Source organism: Erpetoichthys calabaricus, chromosome 3 (assembly GCF_900747795.2).
Source record: "Erpetoichthys calabaricus chromosome 3, fErpCal1.3, whole genome shotgun sequence".
NCBI classification, from domain to species: Eukaryota; Metazoa; Chordata; class Cladistia; order Polypteriformes; family Polypteridae; genus Erpetoichthys; species Erpetoichthys calabaricus.
Window position 1 is genome coordinate 124,104,543 of NC_041396.2, and position 12,272 is coordinate 124,116,814.

Below are 12,272 nucleotides of genomic sequence, written 5' to 3' on the forward strand. Positions count from 1 at the left end.
TTACTGTCAAATAAATGCAAAGAGTACGTGACACGTGTTTCTCCCTCATTCTGGGCTCATCAGGCATACACACTCCACTGCACTCTCTCTCAGGAATCGAACCTCGGACATCAGCGCCAGAGGCGATGCCCCTAACGTTGCACCACGGCGTGTGGTTCGTTTATTTGACAGCATGTAGATCGGGGTAATTACATTCACGGCATTCAAAGTCTGTGTCACAATCTGATTGTATGGGTGGTTACCTATCAGGTAACGCTTGTGGTTGGCCAGCAGTCTGCTAACATCCGCCACGGTGCCCTCAGTTTGTGAGGAGCAGATCATAGAATGGTTGAAATAGTTTTACTGTCAAATAAATGCAAAGAGTACGCAACACGTGTTTCGCCCTCATTTTGGGCTCATCAGGCGTACATATATACACATATCTACATATATATATATATATATATATATATATATATATATATATATATATATATATATACAATAATCCCTCCTCCATCGTGGGGGTTGCGTTCCAGAGCCATCCGCGAAGTAGAAACCATATGTTTATATGGTTATTTTTATATTGTCATGCTTGGGTCACAGATTTGCGCAGAAACACAGGAGGTTGTAGAGAGACAGGAACGTTATTCAAACACTGCAAACAAACATTTGTCTCTTTTGCAAAAGTTTAAACTGTGCTCCATGACAAGACAGAGATGACAGTTCCGTCTCACAATTAAAAGAATGCAAACATATCTTCCTCTTCAAAGGAGTGCGCATCAGGAGCAGAGCATGTCAGAGAGATAGAGAAAAGCAAACAAATCAATAGGGCTGTTTGGCTTTTAAGTATGCGAAGCACTGCGGCACAAAGCTGTTGAAGGCGGCAGCTCACACCCCCTCCGTCAGGAGCAGAGAAAGAGAGAGAGAGAGAGAGATAGAGAGAGACAGAGTTTGTTTTTCAATCAAAAATCAATACGTGCCCTTCGTGCTTTTAAGTATGCGAAGCACCGTGCAGCATATCGCTTTCAGGAAGCAGCTGCACAGAAGGTAGCAACTTGAAGATAATCTTTCAGCATTTTTAGACGAGTGTCCGTATCGTCTAGGTTTGCGAACAGCCCCCCTGCTCAATCCCCCTATGTCAGGATCAGAGAAAGTCAGCGCAAGAGAGAGAGAGAGAAAAGTAAGTTGGGTAGCTTCTCAGCCATCTGCCAATAGCGTCCCTTGTATGAAATCAACTGGTCAAACCAACTGAGGAAGCATGTACCAGAAATTAAAAGACCCATTGTCCGCAGAAATCCGCAAACCAGCAAAAAATCCGCGATATATATTTAAATATGCTTACATATAAAATCCGCGATGGAGTGAAGCCACGAAAGGCAAAGCGCGATATAGCGAGGGATTACTGTATATATATATATATATATATATATATATATATACAGTGGAACCTCTAGATACGAGTTTAATTCGTTCCAGCACTGAGCTTGTATAGCGAATTTCTTGTAGCTAGAACAAACTTCCCCATTGAAAATAATGGAAATCCAGTTAATCCGTTCTGCACCCCAAATATATTAACATAAAAATCAATTTTCCTAACAAATAACACTGATAAATTATATATACTGTAGTCTACCTTTAATAAATAACACTGGTAAATAATATACAGTGATCCCTCGCTATATCGCGCTTCGCCTTTCGCGGCTTCACTCCATCGCGGATTTTATATGTAAGCATATTTAAATATATATCGCGGATTTTTCGCTGCTTCGCGGGTTTCTGCGGACAATAGGTCTTTTAATTTCTGGTACATGCTTCCTCAGTTGGTTTGCCCAGTTGATTTCATACAAGGGACGCTATTGGCAGATGGCTGAGAAGCTATCCAGCTTACTTTCTCTCTCTCTCGCGCTGACGTAGGGGGGGTGTGAGCAGGGGGGCTGTGTGCAGCTGCTTCCTGAAGGACATGCTGCACGGAGCTTCACATACTTAAAAGCTCAAAGGGCACGTATTGATTTTTTTTATCTGTCTCTCTCTATCTCTCTTCCTGCTCCTGACAGAGGGGGTGTGAGCTGCCGCCTTCAACAGCTTTGTACCGGCGGTGCTTCGCATACTTAAAAGCCAAAAAGCCCTATTGATTTTTTTTTTGACTGCTTGCTTTGCACTCCTTTGAAAAGGAAGATATGTTTGCATTCTTTTAATTGTGAGACAGAACTGTCATCTCTGTCTTGTCATGGAGCACAGTTTAAACTTTTGCAAAAGAGACAAATGTTTGTTTGCAGTGTTTGAATAACGTTCCTGTCTCTCTACAACCTCCTGTGTTTCTGCGCAAATCTGTGACCCAAGCATGACATTCTAAAAATAACCATATAAACATATGGTTTCTACTTCGCGGATTTTCCTATTTCGCGGGTGGCTCTGGAACGCAACCCCCGCGATGGAGGAGGGATTACTGTAACTGATTATTAAAAGAATCAAAACAGGTGTCCAAAGTGCAGTAGAGCATTCAATAAATCTTTAAATAAATAATCCTTAAAACAGTTGTGAAGTGGAGGTTTAAAATACACAAGAATAACAATCCTTTAACACGAGGTTAAAACGTCAAAAGGATGCCGTCTTTAAAAAACAGATGACAATCCCCGGTGCTTCTTCTCTGTTAGCGTCTCACCTGCGGGCTCTGCAACAGGAGAGACACTCTTAATGCAGCTGACCTTCTCTACACCGTCCTGCTTCAGCTGTTTGGCTCGCCTGTTCAGCTCACTGTTCAGTTACACGCGAGCCTGCACTCACTCGCCTGCCTGCCTGCCTGCCTGCCTGCGCTCGCTCGCTCTCTCTCTCTCTCTCTCTCTCTCTCTCTCTCTCTCTCTCTCTCTCTCTCTCTCTCTCTCTCTCTCTCTCTCTCTCTCCTCTCTTTTCTTTTACTTTTTCTCCCCCTTAACCGGCTCGCGCTTCTCTATATATGCGGGGAGGACATGGCAGCTGCAGCCCATCAGCCACAGGAACAATCATGGATGTGGGCAGTTTCCCACCTGTGCACTTAAGTGAGAAACGCAGACACCGCAGATCGCGGCTCGCAACTGCTACCACGCCCCCTTGCTAAGCCGCGAGCTATACCCACAGCCTGGCTCGTGGCTCGTTACGCGAGCCAATGCTCGTATTTAGATCTGAATTTTTCGCTCATACTTTCCTCGTATTTTGAATTTCTCGTATACAGAGGTGATCGTATCTCGAGGTTCCACTGTATATATATATATATATATATATATATATCTCAAAATACCCGCGCTTCGCAGCGGCGAAGTACTGCTTTAAAATTTTTATTAAGAAGAAAAGTAAACCTTTTTAAACCGAGGAAAAATGTATCAATAATTATTTGTTAAGGATCTCTTTGTATAGCACGTTGTCAGTTTGCCCCTCTGCTTGTAATATGACCAAGCTGTGTGGTAGCTTACTGTTAAGCATGAAACGTACAGTTGGCCATGTGAAAAGGAGTCCTGCCTCAAATCAATGCCAACCTTTTGTAGGGTCTGTCCCTGAGACTTATTAATTGTCATTGTGAAGCAGAGCCTTAGTGGAAATTGTAGGCGTTTGAATTGAAATGGGAGATCAGAGGGTATAACGGGGATGCGAGGAATAAAAACTCTCTCCCCTGAGCCACCGCCTGTAAAAGAAGTTCCCTCAATGACGCTCTTTTGCAGACACGTGACCTGAAGTCTCGTGCCGTCAGAAAGTTTCAGTGGCTGTACGCAAATCCACAATCGGTTTCATATTGTTTTCGTACCTTATCAATTGTGTAATGTGTTTTTTGAACAGGTTTGATTCATCGAAGTGATCACTCCTGCTGCGTTCAGTCACTTCACGTGAGCCTCTGTGTTGTGTGATGTTGCGATGTCCACGGGTTAATTTAATGACCCGGCAGTTAAAAGTTTCTCGATACAGCAATTTTAACTCTGTTACGAAGTGGTCCAAACTGTCGTTTATACCTCGTGTCTTCTCATTAAACTTGTATCTCACGAATATGGCATTGCAAACGGCAGCGGGTCAGTTCACGTGCTTACGTGGGAGGCGTGATGATGCGATATATTTTGATATATATCAAAATACTCGCGCTTTGCAGCGGCGAAGTACTGCTTTAAAAATTTTATTAAGAAGAAAAGTAAACCTTTTTAAATTGAGGGAAAATGAATCAATAATTATTTGTTAAGGATCTCTTTGTATATCACGTTGTCAGTTTGCCCCTCTGGTTGTAATATGACCAAGCTGTGTGCTGAGCTTACTCTTGAGCATGCAACGTACAGTTTGCTATGTGAAAATCAGTCTTGCCTCAAATCAATGCCAACCTTTTGTAGGGTCTGTCCCTGAGACTTATTAATTGTCATTGCGAAGCAGAGCCTTAGTGGAAATTGGAGGCGTTTGAATTGAAATGGGAGATCAGAGGGTATAACGGGGATGCGAGGAATAAAAACTCTCTCCCCTGAGCCACCGCCAGTAAAAATAGTTGCCTCGATGAGATTCTTTTGCAGACACGTGACCTGAAGTCTTGTGCCGTCACAAAGTTTCAGTGGCTGTACGCAAATCCACAATCGGTTTCATATTGTTTTCGTACCTTATCAATTGTGTAATGTGTTTTTTGAACAGGTTTGATTCATCGAAGTGATCACTCCTGCTGCGTTCAGTCACTTCACGTGAGCCGCTGTCTTGTGTGATGTTGCGATGTCCATACCTCGTGTCTTCTCATTAAACTTGTATCTCACGAATATGGCATTGCAAACGGCAGCGGGTCAGTTCACGTGCTTACGTGGGAGGCGTGATGACACGATATATTTTGATATATATCAAAATACCCGCGCTTCGCAGCGGCGAAGTACTGATTTAAAAATTTTATTAAGAAGAAAAGTAAACCTTTTTGAACTGAAGAAAATGAACCGGTTGTAATATGACCAAGCTGCGTGCTGAGTTTACTCTTGAGCATGAAATCTAACGTGGTTTGTGCCCTTCAGAATGAAAACAGTTTGCATTTACCTCTTTAATAAAAGGCGAGCTTTTAAGCCTGAGAAATCACCCCGTAAATGCACACGTTTAATTGCATATGTGTTAATATGTATACTTACACAGTATTAAAAGACACTCAACAATTAACGTTATTTACCTTTGTTCCCGCGTTTGATACAAGGCGAGCTTTTAACCCTGAGAAATCACCACGTAAATGCACACGTTTAATTGCACGTGTTCATATGTATGCTTACACAGTATTAAAAGACACTCAAAAATTAACGTCATTTACCTTCGTTCCCACGTTTGACTCGTGCTGTAAATCTCTTCCTTGTTTTTAGTTCACGTGATTACATAGGAGGCGTGATGACGCGATACGTGACTCCGCCTCCTCCATTAGAGTATATGGACAAAAAACAGGTTCCAGTTATGACCATTACGCGTAGAATTTCGAAATGAAACCTGCCTAATTTTTGTAAGTAAGCTGTAAGGAATGAGCCTGCCAAATTTCAGCCTTCTACCTACACGGGAAGTTGGAGAATTAGTGATGAGTGAGTCAGTCAGTGAGTCAGTCAGTGAGGGCTTTGCCTTTTATTAGTATAGATTAAACCATAGAATGCACAGCGTAATAGTAAAATAAATGTAAAAACATTGAATAACACTGAGAAAACCTTGAACAACAGAGAAAACTAACACTGCAATAGTTCGCGCTATAGCGCTACCAACCGCTGTTTAAAAACACTTTTTTTTTAATGAGTTTTAAGCACAGGGAAAAAATGAACATTTGAAAAAATCCATAATTTAATAAACCACCAAGAAAAGTAACATTGCAACAATGCACACTATGAACCGATCGCTGTAAACAGAAGTGAAAGCAAAATCAAGCCCATTGCATTCTTTAATTGCCTTCCTACCTTATGCGTCCAGCCCCCTCTCTCTAGCACTGCCTGTGTGTGTCCATCTGTCTCTCTCTCGCGCTGCCTGTGTGTGTGTGTGCATCTCTCTCTCTCTCTTGCGGCGCTGCCTGTGTGTGTGTGCGCGTCTCTCTCTCGGGCTGCCTGTGTGTGTGCGTCTGTCTCTCTCACGCTGCCTGTGTGTGTGCTCTCTCTCTCGCGCTGCCTGTGTGTGTGTCGCGCTCTCTTGCTCTCTCCCTCTTGCTCGCAGAACAGGAAATGCACAGGGAGAGACTGAACATGTACAATCCGAAAGGGAAACTGGCTTGTTCATATACCGAGTGTGTGGTCGTGAACCGAGGCAAAAGTTTTGGCGAACTTTTTGGTTGTAAACCGATTTGTACGTGTACCGAGACGTTCGTGAACCGAGGTTCCACTGTATACACTTCATGTCATTATTAGTATAACATGGAAATGTTTCTGTTTTAGCTGTGTGTTCAGCAGTTCCTATCATCCTACACTTACACAGGTTGTTGTAGACACAGAACACACATGAAATGTATGTATTCCAAATAACGATATATTATTTACCTTCTACAATTCAAAGCACCTCACACCCAGATAAACAGACTTGAGCTGGGAGAACTTTGTGTATGACTAAAGCTGCGTCGGTTGGACATGGTATAGCACAGGGGTCTGCAACCTTCACTATGAAAAGAGCCATTTTGCCCCCTCTTCCTCCAAAGAAAAATAGTCTGGAGCCGCAAAACATAACACAGCTGATAAACTTTTAAAAGTTTTAATCTTTTTTAAGATTTTACATGTTACAACCACGGAATACAACAAACAGAAGTGCAGTGTGCATGTGTAGGGCTACTTTGAAATAAATTAAACTGAACTATGCAGGCCTATTTGGATCCTTCCTATACCTGTGTAAAATTAAAATAAAAACTAGCCCACTTTAATATAAATAAAACATTTAGCTGTAGCTTAGCAGCTTTAAAAAAGTAAACATAAAATTCCATTTCAGTGTGCTGAATCAACTGAAGCACCTGAACATACAAAAAAACCTACATCAGCTCCGGGTCCGAAATGAATGTGTTTTGTTTTTCTGAAAAATAATAGCTTATTAAATGCTATTGTTGTCACCTGTTTAAAGTGACTTCTGTTTCTGAAATTCGCTGCTGATCATCTCTATGTCGGGGCTGTACAATGTGACTTTGACCTTCACACAGGACTGCAGGCTCTCATGTGTGAGGCGGGAGCGATATTTGGACTTTATGAAGTTCATGCTTGAGAAAACTTGCTCACTTAAGTATGTTGAGCCAAAGATGGACAGGACTCCAAATGCATATTTTTTCATGTTCATATACGTTTCGGGAATGGCACTCCATGTGTCGAAAACAAATTTGTCGGGTTTGGGGAGGTTTTAAATATCACTCCATTTGTGCTCTTTAGCGAGAGTAGCCTTCTGACGGGTGACTTCTTCAAGATCCGCTGTCAGGCATTTGAACTTGGACACCCATTAATCTTTATCTGCTATGTCATCCAGTTAAATTTCTAGATCGGGCTTACTTACTCCTGTGAATGCGGATGTGTTCAGCAGGGATGGGTCGACGTCCAGGGGTGTGACAGGGAAGGAGAGAGTGTTTTTTTTTCTTTCTGAACTCACTGAATCTTTCTCTAAATGCAGCTTGCATTTTCTGAACAATTTCCCGTTTGTTTTTAAAGTCGGAGAATAGATGCTCTGATATTTTTATGAACGATTCTTTCATGTATTCTCCGTCTGTGAACGGCTTACCCCTCCTTACGATCTCTTGAGCTGCCACAAAACTAGCGGCTGTAGTTGACTGTGTAGAAGTGATCCACTTTTTGAAAGTATGTTTGCTCTGTTCAGCTTTCCGTTGCAGTTCCGAAATTGCTCTCTTTCGCTTATCTTTTCGCTTATTTTCAGTGAATGCTGAGAGCTTGTTTTGAAAATGTCTTTCAACGTTACATTTTTTGTTGTTCGATAATTTATCGCCACATATTAAGCACACCGGTAAGCCAGCGTCGTTGGCGGTGAAGGCAAATGCTTCTGTCCACGCAGAATTAAACTCTGTAAATTAGATGTTAAAATGTATAACAGTAGTAGTAGTAGTAAATAAACATATGTATATATATATATATATATATATATATATAAATACAAGTTAAATTAAGAAATTGCCATCATTCATTTTCATGGTTTTTATTTTTTTGTCAAGGCCAAAGGGAGCCACTACAAGGAGGCTGAAGAGCCGCATGTGGCTCCAGAGCCGCGGGTTGCCAACCCCTGGTATAGCAGGTTGCTTGCTGCTAGTGTTGAGCGACACATTTGCAAAACAAAAGACACCGATGAGGATTTGTGAGGGAATTTATGGTGGCCCAACATTATAAGTTTTTTCATAGGCTTCAGGGATTCTAGTGTTAATCCAAGTCCTCACTCCCTCATACATTCCCTGAACAATCATCACATACTTCTCTGGTACTCATTTCTCTCTCATACACCTCCAGACCTCTTGACATGGTACTCTTTCATAAGCCTTCACCAAATCATTAAACATCATATGCATAACCTTTCTTTGTTTTTTCCTGATACTTCTCTATGAGCTGTCTCAATGCAAAGAATGCATTGTTTGTTCCTTTTCACGGAATAAAACCAGACTGCTCCTGACCTATGGTTGTCTCTTCACTAAGCCTTCTCTCTTTAACCTTTTCCCAAATTTTCATTGTGTGACAACAGCCTGATCCCTATAGGATTTTCTTCATTCAACAGCTTTTCAAAGCACATGTACTATCTTTTCTTGATCCTATCATGCTCATTTAAAACCACAGCTTACTTATCTTTAATCTGCTTTATCTAATATATATAATATAATATATATATATCCTTTCCAGCCTTGTTCCTAGCCTTTCTTTTTCTAAAAATCATTCTCTCTCCCTATCTTGTCTCTAATTTTTCAAAAAACTCAACCAAAGCTTGTGCCTTTCTCTTGCCTTCTTTGCCTTCTTGTCTGTCTGCTTATTCATTTCTCTGTCTTCCTCCTTCTCTGATTGGTACCATTTTTTCTTTGTACCTTCTTAGCATTTATCACATCCTGCACTTCTCTGTCCCACCACCATGTCCTTGTCCCCAGATGAGCTCCTTCCTGTCGTCCTACCTAACACCTCTTCTTAATACAACTTTGCTATTCTTCTGACACTATTCCTGCACATTGTCAAATAACTGCATTTCATTTAAATTTTTTTCCCTAAACCTGTTCTTAAAGTGCTTCTTCTTTTAATCTCCACCACTCTATCCTTGGTGCTGCTTTCTCTGGTTTTATTTGCCTGCTGATTCTGATCTCCTAGTCCATCACCATCACTCTATGTTGCAGTGTCACACTTCCCCATTTATGAACTTATAATTCTTTACCTCTTCCAAATGAGGAGATCTACACATTGGTACATCTTTTTGGATTTCCCTTCCTCCACTACTGTAAGCCACCACCTGATTTAGTTTCTTTTCAAAAAATGTGCTACTTATGACCAAATCAAATGCCATGGCAAAATCTACTATTCTGTCCCCTTCTTCATTTGTCTACCCTACACCCCATCTTCCATGTACCCTCTTTATCAGCTCTCTACTATTTCCTATATGCTAATTTAAATCACCCCAACAGTCACCTTTTCTCCCTCCCGTATTTTTTGAAGCTCCTCCTCCATTTGTGCCCAGAAAACATCCTTCTCCACTTCCTTACAGTCCATTTGAGGAGTATATGTACAAATGACATTAACTACAAGACCAAGCTTGACATTCATTACCCTATCACTCCTCCTGTTCACTCTGACAAGGCTATCTTTTAGTTCTTTCGATACTACTGACCCTACAAAGTTTCTCCCTTGCTCATTTCCACAACTGTTCAACTACTTAGAGCCTCCTTCTAATTATCTTTCTTTAATCCCCTTCCTTCCAGTTTCTTGCACACAACACTCCCACTTACTTCCTTTCCATCAAATCTTCAGTTCTCAGTTGTTGTCTCAACATTCAGTGTCCCGACTCTTACTTTTAACTTTACCCTTTTCTTGACCCTCCTTGTCATCTTCTTCTTCTTGACTAACTTCTTTAGCCAAGCCCACCATTGGCCAACAGGGTTTAGGTGAAGTCCCTGCACATTGTCTATGGGATATGCTCTAGAATTTTCTGAAGCTGGCTGGATTGATTCCTTCACTAAGGTATTGGCTAAAGTTCTACACCCGGATGCCCTTCCAGACACTAAACCTCTCTATTTATCTGGGTTTGGGGCTGGCACCAATTTGGGGTGGTTTGTCCCACTTGTGGCTAGATTTTTGTGGCTACATGGGGTGTAGTATTTTTACTTGTGTACCAAGATCTGAGTGCCTTCTTCAACACAATTTAGTATGTTTTGACCTAGTTCGGTGTAATGGCATTTATGACACTCAATATGCATCAAATATGAAATGTGTGTTCTCTTGTATAAATGTAACGCAAAAGCATACATTAACATTTATTTTCAGGGCCCTCTGCTGTACATTTAACTTTAGGATTCCCTGATAATGCCTAGCTAAGGATTTTTTTTTTTTCTGTCTTTCAGATTTTTGTGCAGCATTATTATCTGTTGTGATCATAACCTGATATTGCAGGATCATCTGTAATTTTAGGGTGAAAAAGAAATCTCTGTCTATATATAAAATAAAGTCTGAAGCTGTTCTTTTTTCAGATTAGTAACGTCTTCATGTGAATTACAGGATATTTAATAGAGTTTCATGTATATTTTACTACTTGTGCTCTTATTCATATACGTACTATGTATGAATCAATGAATCAGTTGTAAAATCGCCATCGATCATCATCTGGCCACCTTGCAGAAGCTGTAGCAGAGCAGTGGCATTTGCTTAAGCTGTCCGCAATGATTAATCACAAGACACTCAGAAAACCATATTTGACAACAGTATGTTCAGACAACACATGACCCATATTTTACGAAACTACTATCTAGAGAATAGGAGTTGTTTTCTTTATCATTACCTTCTCTAATGGAAGTTCAGGCAAATCAAGGTCATCTACCTACTTTCCTTGTAGGGAACACTACTAGCTTCCATCAAAGGTGTTTTTTTGTATGCTTGTACTGGTAAATCTGTCTAATGCACTTCCATGACATAGAGAAAGTGTGTTTATGACAAACTTTGGATGGTATCCATTTTCGGAGTTCAATAACTGTAAATATGTTGTATAAATTGCAGTTTAATTCTGACCAAAAAGAAAGAAAGCCAGTTATATTTCTGGTGTATGACATTTTTTGCTGCACATTTTTACATATCATATCCTGATTTTTGCTGGGTGAGTACAACAGTCTATTAAAATTGCTCACTGTCTTTAAAAATTTGGAAGAGGAATACTGTTAGGAATAAATTATAAGACTTTTTTTTTTTTATATATAAACACTTTAGGACTCCTGCTCCTGGAATGGAAACTCATATTCCTGTTTTATTTCTTGATCTCAGTGGTAAGTAAAAGAAAAATCTAAGTTTTTTCACAAATGTAATAAAAACTAAATTTACAGCACTGAAGAGAATTACATAATCGCTGGATAAAAGAACTTTATAATTTGTCCATGAAAATGTGAGAAGACATTTTTGCTCACACTTACTTATGTGCATTATTCATCAAAGTGATGGCCTTCGTAATGTACTTGAAGTATATTAAAATGACAGATCCTTAATGTTATGCCTGCAGTGGAAATGGCAAACCCAAGCACAATGTTTAACAGGAACAAGAGATAAAGGAGGATTTAATTTCAGACATCAGACAATGGTTCATTACCAAATTATCAATTCTAACAAAATTGTCAAGGCACTATCAAGAAAATCACGAAGCAAAAGCCAAAAGTCTCATATACTTTAAAACACACACACACCCCTATTAAAATACAACATTAATTTATTTTGTTTATTTATGGGCAAATTTGAACTCCTTAATATTTTTAATACCATGTATAATATGTAATACCTTACCAACAGTCACAATGTATCAATGGGAGGCACCTCCAAAAAAAAAAAAAAACACTAAAAACAGTGATGATCATGAACAAAAACTGTCAACAAAATGACAGTGCAACAATATCATTAGAACAACATTTAGATTAGAACAATGGAGTCGTTTCTGGACAAAAGCAGAACCGTAACAAGAGAGAGATTTTTCACAGCACTTTCGTTGAATAATAACAGCAAAATAACAGTTTGAAAGGGTTCATCCCAATTGACTCTTGCAGGGCCTCCTGAACAGCAAAATAATCTGTTTTTGGGTTTTATTAAATCATTCAGTCAGGCCATTCACCTGCAGATAATAAACTGTAGAGTGTTAACTGTTTAATTCTGAAACTTGCACAT

The 12,272-nt window shown here is 40.1% G+C and overlaps 1 protein-coding gene across 1 annotated transcript in view; it reads left to right on the forward strand.

Moving 5' to 3' along the window:
• LOC114649345 (kinesin-like protein KIF13B) overlaps positions 1-12,272 on the forward strand; it is a 664,407-nt gene that overhangs the window by 504,000 nt on the left and 148,135 nt on the right. Inside the window, exon 29 of the mRNA XM_051924704.1 lies at positions 11,334-11,389. Coding sequence (XP_051780664.1) covers positions 11,334-11,389 — 56 coding nt within the window. The remainder of the gene's footprint in view (positions 1-11,333; positions 11,390-12,272) is intronic.